Here is a 16,345-nt window from a genome sequence, read left to right as displayed (position 1 = left end):
CTCTCTCTCTCTCTCTCTCTCTCTCTCTCTCTCTCTCTCTCTCTCTCTCTTTCTCTACACACACACACACATATATACACCTGTTATTTCATTATAATCATTCCATCTTGATATATTTTTTTAAAACCTTACCTTCTGTCTTAGAACCAACACCAAGTATCAGTTCCAAGGCAGAAGTGGTAAGGGCTAGGCAATGGGAGTTAAGTGACTTGCTCACGGTCACACAGCTAGGAAGTATCTGAGGCCAGATTTGAACCCAGGACCTCCTGTCTCCAGACCTGGCTCTCAATCCACTGAGCCACCCAGCTGCTCCCTAATCTTGATATTCTTAAACTCTGAAATTCCCTTCTCTGATTATCTCTTTTTTCCTCCATTTCTTTCTCTACCTCATTTCTCTTAAAACTTTCTGTCCTGGGTCCTCATCTCTATATTCTTGCTGTTGTTGATGTCAGCTCATATGGGGTTCAATTATTATCTCTATACAAAACAAATTGGTAAAGACAGCAAAAATGGAAATGCAGTAATGGAGGTTCAAGTATGGAAAAACAGGGAAACAATATAGTATTGGTAGGGATTAGTTAGGTAGCTCAGTGGATAGGTCTGGAGACAGGTCCTAGGTTCAAATCTGGCCTCAGATACTTCCTAGATGTATCATCCTGGGCAAGTTACTTAATTTCCATTGCCTATCCCTTACCACTCTGTTGCCTTGGAACTAATATACAATATTGATTCTAAGATGGAAAATATTTTTTTAAATACAGACATGGTGGACTTGTGGATTGGACCAACTATTTTAAAAACAATGTTAAAAAAGTAACTAAATATCTATATCCTTTGACCCAATAATCTAATTACTAGGTATATATTATTTTAAGGAAGTTCAGGACAAAAAGAAAGGTCCAATAATATACCAGATTATTCATAGCAGTACTTTTCTTTGGAAGCAAAGAAGTGGAAACAAGTTAGATAGATACTTATCAGTTCAGGGAATGACTGAACTGTGGTTTGTGAATAATGGATAACTGTATAGTAAAGAAATGATGAATGTGAGAAATTCAGAAAAACAGGATAATTTAAATGAACTAATGCAGAATAAAATAAAAGTATAACAATAAATATAATGAACTTACAACAATAATAAATTTTTAAAAAACTACTAACAGGAAGTCAACTCTAAGTAACAGTAATGACCAGTTGTACTCTTAAAGAATAGGAAATATATTTTCTTTTTCTTGGCAGAGAGGTGTGGGACTATGGGAGCAGAATGTTGCACACATTATTAGAGTGCAGTCACTAGAACAGTTGTTTTTGCTCAACTGTTTTTCCTTGTTACAAAACAAGTTCTGGTGTCATGTGCCACCACATGATTATATCCAGAAAAGACTGTGATAAAAATACATAGGGCTGACAATAAAATCTATTTAAAATTTTTAAATAAAAAAATAAACTTGGTAATTATAATTTCTATGTAAGTAAATCCCTGATTTCTAAATCCAGCCCTAAGCACTCTTTTATATAAGTCTCTCTTATTCAGTCTTGTATGACCTAAAGTCTTCCTCAACATCTTCACCTGGATGTCTTGCCACTTCACCTCAAATTTCATACTTCTAAAATGGAATTAATAACCTTTCCCTCTAAATCTACTCTTCTAGGTTCCCTATTTTCAACTGAGGGTAACTCACCACCCTCTCAGTACATCAGTTTTGTAACCTGAAAGGTCCCAACCCTCTCTCTCACCCTCTTTCACAATCTCTCTTTCATCATCTCATTCACCTGGCTACCCCCTTAGTTTGAACAGACATTATCATTTCTCACATGGGCTATTGTAATATTTATCACCTCTAATTGATCTCTCTCTTCAGTATCGCCAACCTCCATACACCTGCCAAAAATTCTATAACATTGCTCCAAACTCCCCAGTAGATTCTTATAGCCTCTAGGATAAAATACAAACCGAGCTTGGCAGTTAAGGTCTTCCACAATCTGGCTCCAACCTACCTTTCCATCTTTGGAAGGTTGGAAGTTTACTCTCCTTCACAAGCTTCTAAATTCAAGCAAAGGGGCCCTACTAGCTGCTTCCTGAACTTGACATTCAATCTTCCCACACTTTGCCTTCGAACACAGGCTGTCCCTAAGGCTGGAATTCATTCTTCCTCCTTGTCTCTGCTTCTCAGAATCTTCCTTCAAGGCTCAGCTCAGGTGCCACCATTTCTACAAAGTGTTCCTTCATCTCTCCTTTTGTTAAGGGTTTCCCTCCTCCTCATATTTACCTGATATTTACTTATCTGTATTATAATATTCCCCCCCTTGGTAAACGCTGGGGAGGAGATCTTTTTTTTTTTTTTTTTGGTCTTTGTATCTCAGCAACAAGCACAAGACCACATGTAAGTAGCAGGCAGCTAGTAAATGTTAAATGGAATTGAAAAGAGCTTCCATCATTCCTCTCCTCTCTAAGGAGACTCAGTCCCACCCTGCTGGGGTCCCAGCCTCTATCTCCCATCCTTCCCCAGCCAGTGGTGCTCCTGAAGTATCCAGCAACCTCTGTGGTTAGGGCAAGGGGGGGTGGTAGGGTAGAAAAATAGGTATAGAAGGGCTAGTATGAGGGCAGAGAACCCAAAGGACTCATCATTCTTTCTAAGCCAAACCTCCCCCACCTGGCTAACTCCCAAACACATGACAAGCTGTCCCTAGGGTCCAGCCAGGGCTGCTACTGCCCTGACTCCCCAGCTGAAATGAAAGTGCTCAGGGGGCAGTTGGGGCTCAGACTCACTCAGCTCCCTGGTGGGCAGCAGTGGATGAAATAGAAAGTGGATGCCTCCCTGTCAGGGCCCCTACTGTGATCTCACAGAAAGATGGAAACGTCAGGATAGGGATGAGCTTGGTAGTCAGCATGGGGAGGGAAGAGGCAGGGCCTGTGCCTTTAAAAGTTACCCTATATGGGGGAAAATGCCCTGGAACCACTAAGGAACCCAGCATGTCCCAAAAGCTAGGAGCAAGAATGTCTCCCCAGTGCTATACCTTTATTCCTCTAGAGCCATACTCCTTCATTTGACTAATAGAAGCCCAAACCTCAAAAGACCCAAGTCCTAGCCTATCTCATCCTTGTCCTAGGTGTCTTGCTCACCTGTCCAGAGCCCAGCAGCCTGGCAGTGCCCACACCCCCATCCCCAGCCATCATCAAACGTCTGCAATGTTGGAACCCTCAGCTGGTCTGCTGAGGTCCATTTCAGGGGGACTTGGTGCCCTGGTGTCTGAAAACCAGCCTCACCCTGGCTGGTGCCCAGCCCCAGGGTGTATTAGAATGCCTGGGCCTGGTTCCCCAGGTGACGATGCCTTGGGTTCTGTGGCTCCCTCCTAGACTCCATGCAGCTGGAGGGGGGTGGGGAGGAGTTTCTCTGATCAGAAAGTAAGGCATAACTTACCATTTTGACAAGTCTAAGACTTTTCATAGTAATAATGGCTATTGGGTTGGTGTTCCATTAGAGAATTTTACTTTCACTTTAGGAAATTAGGACTTGGGGGGTCCATCATCAAAGAGAAGAACTGGAAGGAAGAAGTATTACTGTGTGCTCAAATGATATAGGTGTAAGACAAGACCAGAATGTATAGAAGTGAGAGAGCTGGATTTGGGTTTGGTATTTTGGTAAGTCACTTCCCTGCTCTGGTCTATACTTTCCTCTGAGCACAGGATATTATTCTTTCAATATAATTTATTAATTGCCTGCTGTATGCAGCACATTGTACTAGAAGAGATACAGAGTATAGATATGGCATATTGCCTATACTCATGAAGTTTAACAGTCTAATATTAGGGAACAAGACAAACACCAATAATTCTGTCAGCAGAATTTTACATAATAAATGCATTAGAGAGATTCAAATAAAGCACCATTTGAGGTCCAAATGGGAAAACACCTTCATTAAACTGGGAATGAAGTGTGGTTTTGAGAAGCCTTCTTGGAGGCCCTCCTCCAGAGGTTAGATTGTAATGCATAGGTATGAATTCAATAGGTTGACATAAGGAAGGACATTTTAGCACAAGGAACAAGATGAGAAAAGGCACATATGCAAAGTACAGCAGAACAGATTTCCTAGGCCTTAATGTTTATGTAAAGCAAGGGCTATTGTCCTAGGACATCATCTGATGATAATAGCTAAAATTTAGAAAACAATTTGAGGTTTGTAAAGTGCTTTGCAGAGATGATCTCATTTGAACTTTACAACAATGCTTGGAAACAGGTGCTACTATTATTCTTATTTTATAGATGAGGAAATTGAGGGAGAGATTAAGTGGCTTTTCCACAGTCACACAGCTCAGAAGCATATGAGGGAAGAACAAGATATGGAAGTTGAGAAAGTAGAAATGACAGCAGATCATTCTGGAAAGGAAAATCTCCAAGTAAGGAGCACTCATCTGGCTAGCAACATCATTTGCTCCCTGAGGCTACCATCCTGCCTACCTGTTGACCTGTCCCCATTTATCCATCATCTCTATACCAGAGTCTGAACAGATGCAAAGATCAATAAAAATCAACAATATGACATCACACAAACATGGAAATTTCAGTTAGAAGGGACCTCAACAGCCATTTAACTCATACCTTAAAACAAAACAAAACAAAAATTCTCCCTAAACACACACACACACACACACACACACGCACACACACACACACACACACACACACACCACAAACATCTACTAGATACAAGTAGTCGTCCCCATTTTTCCCTTTGAAAACTCTGAATGGGGATGAAACCACTACTATTACCCAAGGCAACAAACTGGATTTCTGGATAACTAATTAGTTGGAAGTTTTTCATGACATTGTTCCTAAATAATGGCTCTTTTAAGCTTCTGTCTGCTGCTTCAGCCCTTTGGAGCCAAACAGAACAAAACTAATCCTTCCACATGACAGTCCTTCAAATACATGAGGAACAATATCACTTCTCTCCCTGAATCTTTTCTTTTACTAAATATCTCCCCATTTCATCTAATCCTCATATACTAAGACTCTGAGGTGATAGCGAGTGAATTTGAGTCAATAGACATGCTCTACTCTAAACTCTGCTCTGGTCAGACCACATGAAGAACACTACGTGCAGTTCTGGGGACTGCATTTTAGGAAGGACATTGATGGAACAGAAAGAATCCATAGTAGTGAGAGTCCTCAGTGTTCTAGCCTTTTGGGGTCCTGATTCTCATTCAGTTGTTTGTTTCTCCTGTTTTTGTCATCTGCACATCTGATGCTTTTTATTCTAGTCCTTGTTGAAAATGTAGACTAGTATAGAATCAAGCACAGATAGCTTCTTGGGGCGCTCCATTGGAGCCACCTTTTGCCAAATTGATATCAAAACTACTCTTTCAACCTGGCCATTCACCTGGAACTTAATCCATTTAATTGTGCTAAGATCTAGCCTATAATCCTTCATCTTTTCTACTTGACTAGTATAAAATACTTTGTTAAATGTTTTGAACAAATCTAGGTAAACTATATCTACACCAAAGGTGTCAAATTCCCTGCAAGCAAAAATCCCCGAGTGAAGCCTGAACCAGATTAAAATGTAACTGGGAAATGTTTAACAAAATAAATAAAAATCCAGGGAGCACCTAGGTATGACCCTGGGCAAGTCACTTAACTCCATTTGCCTAGCTCTTGCCCTGCATTTGAAGTACATGTTTAGACCCTTAGAACTTGGCAGAAATGGTTTTGCTCATTGAATTTTAATGTTGGTTTGACTGTCTTCCTCACTATTCTCCTACACCACTACTATTCTCCCTATCCTTCAGTCCTTCCAAAGGCATTATAATGTATGCTATTGAAGACTTATTTTTGCTCCAAAATTGAGAATGAAAACTTCATATGCAGAGTCTTTTCCCCTTTCTAAAGATAACTGTTTATCACTTTGATCATATGTAAATGTTCCCCAATGCTTTTGTAATAAATTAATTTTATAATTAAGAAAAAGACAAGACAAAAAGAGACAAAGTTTATTTTTTTAAAGATACAACATAATACAGGTAATGTTAATTTGTGGTTTTCTAAATCAATATATGACCCACAAGAGATGTTTCCCTTTGAGTTTGACCTCACTGCCTCTACCATCTGATCATAATCTGCTGTCATTTTATCTCTCCCCATGCCTTACAACCCCAAACCCTGTTTCTTGTCCTCATGGTGTTCTCAATCCCTCATGCCCTTAGCCCATCACACCTGCATTATATTTTCTCTCTTTCTCATCTTGAATCTCACTGAGCCAGTTTAACTGTCCTTGCCATCTTATCCTTGCCAATCCTGCCCTGCTGAGACTCAGTCCTGGATTACTTCCATCATTACCTTCCTTCCTTCCTTCCTACTCATGCTGCTGAATAAGCTGGACAAAATCTTGAAACCATGCTAACTGGATCCACTACAAATTTATATCACATAATCTACTGCAGCAAGGCAATTCTTTTACACCTCACTAATTGACTCAATATCCCACTCACCACAAGCAGCTCTTCCAAACCTTTTCATCCTTCCTCAAATCTTTCACAGTACAGCTGAGAGCCTTGCCTCATATATCACTGAAAAAAACTGAGGCCATTTGCCAAGATGCCACCCCTCTTTTTCTCTCCTTTTCAGCTGACACTCTAGATGCCTTCTGCCACTCTCTTTACTTCTTCACTCCTGTCTCATATAAGGTGGCTCTTCTCTTCTCAAGGCAAATACTTCTACATGCACAAATGATCCCATTCCATTCTGTAGTCTTCAGCAGATTGTCTCTTTTATCATCTCCATTTTATCACTTATCTTCAATCTCTTCTTGTCCAATGCTTTCCCTGTTGCCTGTAATCATGCCCATATTTCCCCATCCTCAAGAAACTCACTTAATATATCCCCCCACTGCTATCACCCTATATATCTTCTGCCTTTTATGGCCAAATTCTTTAATTAGGCTGTCTACAATTTGCTCCTCTACTTTCTTCTCACTCTTCTAAACTCTATATAGTCTGGCTTTCTACCTCTTTATTCCACTGAAACCTCTCTCTCTGAAGTTATCAATGATTTCCGAATTGCTAAATCCAATAGGAAAAATTTCTCCTTTCTGAGTTCAGGAGGTGGGTAACTATTGCCAAATATATATTTATCATAATGCACATTTATGAAGGAAGGCAAAAACGTAGGTTTTATTATTAAGCTCAAGTATAGGCTAATGCCTCAGAGAAAACCTGAAGCCTGATTAGGACTCTAAAAAGGTTTCTTATAGGAAAAATTACAACAGAGTGACAGAGAATAATTCTTTTACATTTTGTAATCTTGTACATTCTTCCCAGGTCATAAAAGTTAAAGAGAACATAGATTCATAATTGCCTGCTTCCTTCATTGTCATCAGAGTTAAACAGAATCATAATCTCATACATCCCCTAAGGATACAAACCCCACCAAACAAACTATAAGTAAACTAAGTCAAATTACAGATTAAACTACATCAGAGTATTCGAAAATAGGTTATTTGAAGAGGTAGATTTACATGCGACCAAGGAATCAGAGACTGCTAAGAGTCTTCCTCAGGCTTATCTAAAGAATGTTTAAAGGAATTAAATTTCACATCCCATTGAACAAGTTTTGGTCAGGTGAGGATAAAATTAAAACTGTCTCGATTAGCCAAAATTTGCAGGAGATATGGCCCTCTGTCCTGAATAATAAAAATACTACCATAACAATCTCTTAATTTCCAAATCCAGTGGCCTTTTCCAAACCTTGTCCTATTTGAAGTCTTTGTAGTATTTGACATTGCTGGATCACCCTCTTCACAGTAATCTTTTCTTTCTAGGTTTTGCGGATTCTACCCTCTCCTGGTTCTTCTCCTACTTGACTATTTCTGAATATCCTTTGCTGGATCTTCATCCAGGTCACATCCACTAACTCTGGGTGTCTTATATGGCTCTGTCCTGGGCACTCTTTTCTTTTTTTTTCTTCTTCTTTTTTTTTTAATCCTTAACTTCTGTGTATTGGCTCCTAGGTGGAAGAGTGGTAAGGGTGGATAATGGAGGTCAAGTGACTTGCCCAGGGTCACACAGCTGGGAAGCGTCCGAGGCCGGATTTGAACCTAGGACCTCCCTAGCTGCCCCCCTTTTTTCTTAACTCTCTATGCTACTTCACTTGTTGGTCTCATCAGCTCCTCTAGATTTAATTATTGTCTCTATGCTGATGATTTTTTTTTTTATTTTAAACCCATAACTTCTGTGTATTGACTTATAGGTGGAAGAGTGGTAAGGGTAGGCAATGGGGGTCAAGTGACTTGCCCAGGGTCACACAGCTGGGAAGTGTCTGAGGCCAGATTTGAACCTAGGACCTCCCGTCTCTAGGCCTGGCTCTCAATCCACTGAGCTACCCAGCTGCCCCCGATGCTGATGATTTTCAAATCTACTTACCTAGCTCTGTCTCTTGACTTCCAGTCTCATGTCTTTGTCTATTGGACATCTTGAACTAGATATCCTATAAACATCTTAAACACATTGAAAACTGGACTTATCATCTTTTCTCCTCACACATTCCCCTCCTCCTAAAGGTCCTTGTTATTGAGAGTACTATCATTCTCCAAGTCACACACACTCACAACCTGGCTGTCATCTTCACCTCTGTACTCTTTCACCTCTCATATCCAATCTACCAAGGAGACCTGTTGATTGAATTCTTGTAACACCTTTCACTATGCTCCCTTCTCTCCTGTAATAGGGCCTTATCATTTCGTGTTTAGACTACTACAATAATCTGTTGGCTGGTTTCCTTGCCATAAGTCTCTTTTCTATTCTAGTCCATCCTTCACTCAGTTGTCAGTGATCTTCCTAAAATATAGGTGTATGTTAGTTACCCCTCTGCTCAATAAACTCCAGTGTCTCCCTATTACCTATAGCAGTGGTTCCCAAATTTTTTTGGCCTACCACCCCTTTAGAAAAAATATTATTTAGTTCCCCTGGAAATTAATTTTTTTTAATTTTAATAGTAATTAATAGGAAAGATAAATGCACCTGTGGTCATCACTGCCCCACATGGATGGCTGCAGCACCCACCAGGGGGCAGTGGCGCCCACTTTGGGAATCACTGACCTATAGTATCAAATACGAAATTCTCTTTTTTGGTTTTCAAAGCCCTTCATAACCTGTTCCTCTACACCTTTCCAGTTTTTTGTTGTTTTTTTTTTTTTTTTTTTTTTTTTTTACATTTCACACCCCCACAGTATCTCCAATCCATTGATACTGATCTCCTATAGATCAGTGATGGTGAACCTATGGCATGTGTGCCAAAGATGGCATGCAGAGCACTCTCTGTGGAGTGTTGCTTTCCCCCCCCTCCGAAGTTTGTTACTATAAAGGCAGAGGGACTTGGGCAGAGTTGCTCCCTTGCCCTTCTCCACCGTTCCTTGATGACATTTCTCCCATCATCCACCCCTCTTGCCCAGCAGCCCAATAGGAGAACTTTCTTCCTCCCCTATGTGGGGTAAGGGGTGGGGCACAACATGCAGTCTCTAAAAGGCTCACCATCATTATCCTAGACATTCTTGACCCAAGATATTCCATCTCTTGGCTCTAGATATTTTCTTTTCTTTTTTTTTTTTAACAAATATCTGGAAATTTCTCCCTCCTTTTATATCTCTATCTCCACTTTCCTCAGGAAGCCTTTCCTAATCCCTCTTAATTTAATTGCCTCTCCTCTGCTGATTATTTCCAATGTATTCTGTATATATCTTGTTTGTACATTGTTGTTTGCATGTTGTCTATCCTAATTCGACTGTAAGATTCTTGAGAAAGAGGAATGTTTTATCTTTCTTTGTATCCCTAGCCCTTAGCACAGTGCCTATTTAGGCACTTTAATATATGTTCATTGAAACCAATTCCCTTTCCCTACCAGTTTGACAACTCTGCCAAAAATATAAAGTAAGTTATTCTGTTCTTGATGAAGCCATAATGTCTTTTTTGTGACCATTGCTTTCTTTTTTAGATGTTTGCTAAGCATCTTTTTTCTTCTTTTTTTTTTAAACCCTTAACTTCTGTGTATTTGTTCCTAGGTGGAAGAGTGGTAAGGGTGGGCAATGAGGGTCAAGTGACTTGCCCAGGATCACACAGCTGGGAAGTGTCTGAGGTTGGATTTGAACCTAGGACCTCCCATCTCTAGGCCTGACTCTCAATCCACTGAGCTACCCAGCTGCCCCTAAGCATCTTTTTAATAATTCTTTTTTTTTTTTTTTGCTTGACTATGCATAACAGTTACAAAGGTTCTGTTTTTGGATTTTTTCAGATTGAGGAGAAAAGAAAGAAAATAGATTTTTGTTAATTGGAAAAAAAAAGTGTTATCAATAATTATCTATGTCCTATTAGACATTTTTGTTTTGTCTATTCCTACCCAAAGGTCATTCTCTGTGTGTATAAATATGTACAAATTTAAACAGCAAATTTAGAGCAAAAAGGCACTAGCAGCAAGGAGACTACTGAAAGTTTAAAAAAGGCAAGTGTTAAAATTTTAGCAATTATGTATAATTTACCATGCACTATCAAGTGTACTTATAGTTATTTAAGTTTTAAGTTATATAGAGACTTTGTTAACAACATTATTTATATAAACAAAGAGAGAGATATCTATATATAAAACTTTACATTTAATCATATTTCATCAAAGCGGTTCTGCTCATTGTTCTAACCCATAAAGATCTTTTTCGATCAACTCCATTCATTCAATGAGTACTTATTGAGCATGCAAAGAGTTGCATATAAAGATAAAAGTGAAACAGTCCCAAAGAAATTCCTATCATACTGCAGAAATAGAACTTATGTAAAGATAAATTTTAAAACATACAAAGTAGTTTGTGGGGGGAAGGAAGGGTAATCCCAGGAAAGGTCTCATGAAAGAAGTGATCCCAGAGAGCTTAGGAAAGTGTCTTGCCTGAGTTACTGGAGAAGCCTCCTCATTGGTCGCTTTGTTTCCAGCCTTTCCTCTCAAATTCACATTCCACAAAGCTGCCAAAGTGATATTTTTAATTAGTCATGTTCTCCGTTGTTCAAGAATTTCCATGAGATCTGTTGCCCTGAGGGTGAGATATAAACTCTTCTGTTTGGAATTTCATGTCCTTTACAACTTCTGGCTCTGGCCTACCTTTCCAGATCTATTATGCTACTCTCCTTTACAAACTGTAGGCCAGTCAAACTTGTCTACTTGTCCCTCACAAAGGATTCTTATCATTGAGGTTTTGTACAAGCTGTCCCTATGCCTGAAATACATTTCTTCCTTATCCTTGCCTCCCCAAATCCCTTGTTTCTCTAAGACCCTGCTCAAGTACCACTACCTACTTAAGATCTTTCTTGATGTCCCCTTCTCCAGTTGCTGGTGCCTCAAATGTATATGTATTTGTGTATGTTATTCCCCTACCCCACAGCATGTAAACTCCTGGAGAACAGTGACTGTTTAATTTTTGTCTTTGTACTTCTCATTTAGCATAGTACCTAATATGCAGAAGATGCCTAATAAATGCTTGAAGTTTGTTTGAACATTTCAAGTAGGGTTAGATGGCTTGCCAAATATGGGGAGCAGCAAACAGGCTATATTGCTTCAAACAAGATTGCATGAGAGGGAGTAACAAGAAGTAAATCTGGAAAGATAGGCAGAAGCCAGACTGAAATGGAATTTAATTGCCAAACAAATTAATTTCTAGGCAATGGAGAGCCAAAAAAGTTTCTTGGTGGGAGGCTAAAGTTAGTCCTATGTTTTAGGAATATCAGTTTTGCAGTTGCTTTATTTAGTTATTTGAATATTTTTCCATGTTTACATGATTCATTTTCTTTCCCTCCCCTCTTCCCTCCCTGCTCCCAGAGCTGACAAGCAATTCCACTGGATTGTACAAATGTTGTTACTTGATACTTATTTCCACATTATCGTTTTTGCAATAGATTTTTAAAAGCCTAGAACCCAAATCATATACTCATATATGCATGCGATAAATGATGACATATGTTTTGCTTTGCATTTCTACTCCCATAGTTCTTTCTCTCAATGTGGATAGTATTCTTTTATATAAGTCCTTCAGGAGTGTCCTGGCTTGTTGCTTCTGTTTTGCATTATATGGAGGATGGAGTGGAAAAAGACTGCAAACAAGAAAATTAGTTAGACAGCAGTAGTCTAGGTTAAAGATAATAAGGGTCACAGATAGGCTGGTGGTTGTGGGAATAGATGTAGAAGGCTGACTTGAGACAGGGGAGAGAGAATCAACAAGATTTGCAACTAACTGGATATGGAGGATGAAGATGAAGAGCATGACTGAGGTTGAAATCCTGAGTGACTGGAAGGATACTATTGCTTGACATAGGCAGGGAAGCTAAGAGAGGTAGACTCAAGCAAAAAGATCATGAGTTACAATTTGTCAGTTATCCCTCTCAGCTTTGTGTTGCCTGAAAATTCTCATGAAAGGCACCATCTATGCCTTTATTCAAATCAATGACAAACATATTAAACAGCACAGGATTTGCTGGGGCAGTCCACTGAAGACCCTCTAAAGTTATGTTAAGTTACTAAAGACTATTCCCTGGGCCTGCCCCCAACTAGTTCTGAATCTATCTGATTACACTGTTATTTAATAAAATCTTTCCATCTTTTTTCCATTTTATTTCATTAAGTGCTTTGCTTCTATCTCCCCAACATGATAGTGACAGACTTTGGTAATTCATTATTAGATACTCTTGGGATGAAAACAATAGCTATATGCCCTGTATTCCACAGGGCTCTTTGAAATTGATTCACATGTCTTTTGCTTATTTTCTTTTCGGGGGTGGTGAAAGACATACCTTGTTTGATTGTCAGAGTAAGAAGAAAGTTCTGGCAACAGAAGAAGAGATGGGACCAATGTCAGCATTTGATCAAGATCTCTCTGAAAGGCAAAATGTCAGCTGGTAGAAAGTAGTGTAGATAGAGGCATCTAACAATGCAAAGTTCTTCCTCTCCCCCAAGGGATCTGTGTACATACCTGATCATAAAGTTGTTCTCATTAACTCCAAAACACATTTTCTTCTTATGGTCCTACAGATAAGAGTGATCTGCTCTCCATCCACACTCTTTTACCACATTAAAGGGACCTGATTCTGTACTCCCTAAGCAGAGATGATCCCAGGGCATCTTCATGGGATCACCTAACATGGGCAAAGCTCAGCACAGCCTATTTTTTCCTTTCTCCCTCCAACTCCCACCTTGCAATTCACCTACTGAAATTCCCTTCAAGAGCTAGGTTTAGAGGGCACTATTGATCTTCATGAAAACTCTGAGGCCCAAGTAGAGAATGTTCTCTTCCTTTTCATTTAATACTCCTAAAGCAGCCACTATCTTTTATATATATACACACACACACACATATATATATATATATTACAATTAGTTTGAAAGCATATTGGAGGCAAAGAATAAGATGATTTTGTTTCCCCAGGCTAAGTGGTACAGTGGATAAGTTGCCAGGTTGAAGTCAGGAAGACCTGAATTTAAATCTGGTCTCAGAAGCTTACTTGCTGTGTGATCCTGAGCAAGTCACTTAATTTTGTCTTTCCTCATTTGCTGGAAAAGGAAATAGCAAATAATTTTATTATCTTTTCCAAGGAAACCCCAAATTGAGTCATGAAGAGTCAGATATGACTGAAACGACTAACCAACGAGAATTGAACTGATCAGAGCCACATCCTAGAGAACTGGCTTTTTGGCTTCCCTAAAGCTTGTGTCTTTCTACTTAACCCACTGTGGCCAAAAGAAAATCATCCTGGTATGTCTGCTTTCATCCATCTAATCAGATTGTATCAGTCCTTTATCAAGTGGCACATCCTCCTAGCTACTTCAAACCATTTGCTCCATCTTTGAACTTTCTATTGTTCTTATATGCACCACTTAATAACAGTTCTGCCATGTATCTTCCTGAGCAGAATGTAAGCTTTCTGAGGGTAGGATCATGGTTCTTCTGTTTCTGCCAGAAAGCAAGCATTCAAAAAAACTTGACTTATGATTAATAAGAGACCAATATCATTGTGTTTTTTTTTATTTCTTCTTTATAAACAAATTGACATAAAAGGAGTCTGGGTGAGAGCATCAGTGAGACCATGGGTAGCACTCTGTTCTGTTAACCCAGGACAAATGATATTTATGGACAGCTAGTGAAATCCAATTCCTGGACTGGGAGAGACCAATGATAGCAGCCAGGCTGTTTCAGAGGTGCTGGCAACCACACTACACTGCCTTGTTTATGTTGAGAAGGATGAAGTTAAAGAAGAGGAGGGAAGAAGAGAGGAAAGAGAGCTGTCTGGCCAAACCAGAAGCAAGTTCATTACTGGGTGCCATTGACTATTCCCCATAATCTCAGGTGTACCTGAAAGGGATTTACCTTTTCAGTCTAGATATTCATCCAGGTCTCTCCTTCCCACCTCAGTTTTCTTGGTTCTTATAAATCATCTGGTCCAAATCCCAGGGAGGCAGCTAAGGAGCAGAAGATGATGGGGAAGGGAATATAAAGAAGCAGGACCCCTTGATGCCTTAGGCACCCTTCTTTGTGGAATTTTTCTCATTAGATAACTAAAGAGAATCAGGACCAAACGTAGAAAGGTGCAACGTGCTGGGAAAGGTCCTCTTTACTGCCTAGGGAGCTAGACCCCAGGGCTGCCCTTGAAACTCTTCTACAGGGCCCTTTGGGAACTGTGGCTGGCTTTCCAGTCCCTCCAGAAGAAGAATTATCTCATCTTTTGAGTCCTCTGAAAAGGAGCTAAGACCTTTCAGGGCTGGGGAAAGGTGGAGGAGGGAAAGAGGGGGGAGATTATTGGCAGTCTCATTCCTCCTCCTGCCCACTTCTAGCCTCTAGGTTGGAATGGATGTGAGCTGTGGATCACTGCACAGGTGCTGGAAAAAAATAAATAACAATAGAAAAGACTCTTACAAAAAGAAAACATTTGCACCATTAGTTGGGAATATGTAGCTAGGGGAAGGGTGTGGTGCACTGGGGAGGTGGTGGCCAGAGGCCCCATAGGACACTGTAGGGTGGGGCCATGCTGCTAACTTGATAGAAAACTCCCAAAGTCTGCACCTATCAGGGTAGGGCTTCTGGCAGTGGAGCTGGTTAGCACCACCACAAGGCCTTGTATACTTGCTCTTAAAGCAGTGCCCACAGTCTGAGTGCCTAGTCTTAGCTCCTTATTCAGGGGCTCAGTCCATTCCTTCCATGCAAGGCCACAGCACCCTGAATAAATACAAAGAGATGTGGGCCTCTGAATCATATGTTGCTTCACCAGCTCCAGGCACCCTCTCCCTGCAGGGAAGGGTTAAGGGGCCAGCAGATTTTGGGGAGGAGGAAGAGCAGCACCAGCCCTGGATGAGAAGGTAACAAACTCCCCTGTCCCTCCAGAGGAATGGACATAGAAGGCTAATGGGCAGTCCTTCTCCTCTCCTTGACCCTTCATGGAAGGGCATGTCATTGGAGGGAAAAGCACACATTTCAAGAGTGACCAGCCTTGATGAGGAAAGGGGGAAGCAGGGAAGGACTGGTCAATGTGGGGAGGGGAAGGAAAAAAAGGAGACTGCTCCTCAAACAGCCTCCTGGAGTCTCATAGCCCTCTGCAAAGACAACCAGCCAAGCACAAGAAGAAAGCCAGCTTGGAGGAAGGAAACCAGGCCAGGCATTCCTGACCTGGGAACAAAGAGTCCAGGTGGCCAAATCAGCCATACAATACATTCCCCTCTAGAGTCTTCCACCAGCACAGAAAATGGGATGGCTCTGCAGACTTCACCAGGAGCTGCCCATGATTCATTCATTCACCTTCTTTGCTGGACAGCCCCATTTGGGGCCAGGGGCAGGGCCTGTTTTTCCAGGAACCTGCTGGGTGCTGGGCAGGGGTCCAGAGGTGTGTGTGCGTGCGTGCGTGCATACAGGGGGCAGAGAGGGGTGCCTGCCTGACTTGGAGGCATGACCCCTGGAATGGTGCTGCATTGTGCTGGGCTGCACTGAGCCATGGGGGCCTCAAGCAGGTATGAGCCAGGCCTCAGGGCCTAGGCAGGTGGTGGGACAGACATCCTTCTCCAGGGGTTCCTCAGAACTTCCCTTGCTTTAGTCTGTCAATGTGGTAGGTGAGCTTCAGAGCTGGGCCCAGCTTTAGACCCATGTACTTCATCATCATGTCACTCCGGAGGAGGAGCAAGGCCTTCCCATCGATCTCCTGCCATTACAGAAAGGGGGAGGGGGTAAGAAAAGAAGTCAGATAGTACCTTTACAATAGGGCAGGCTTAACTGGTTATGGGAGCCCTCAAGCCCTCAAGCCCCAAAACGGAGATATTAAGGTCTAACCCTGATGCAT

General features: G+C 40.9%; 1 protein-coding gene across 1 annotated transcript in view; it reads right to left on the bottom strand.

Moving 5' to 3' along the window:
• The window catches only part of SCMH1 (Scm polycomb group protein homolog 1), a 130,288-nt gene that overhangs the window by 13,705 nt on the left and 100,238 nt on the right, over positions 1-16,345 (bottom strand). Inside the window, exon 13 of the mRNA XM_044667986.1 lies at positions 12,818-12,900. Within this exon, the coding sequence (XP_044523921.1) occupies positions 12,818-12,900 (83 nt within the window). The remainder of the gene's footprint in view (positions 1-12,817; positions 12,901-16,345) is intronic.

Source organism: Gracilinanus agilis, chromosome 3, assembly GCF_016433145.1.
Source record: "Gracilinanus agilis isolate LMUSP501 chromosome 3, AgileGrace, whole genome shotgun sequence".
Classification (NCBI taxonomy): domain Eukaryota; kingdom Metazoa; phylum Chordata; class Mammalia; order Didelphimorphia; family Didelphidae; genus Gracilinanus; species Gracilinanus agilis.
The sequence above is the reverse complement of the archived record's forward strand: the minus strand, read 5'-3'. Positions and strand labels throughout refer to the sequence as shown.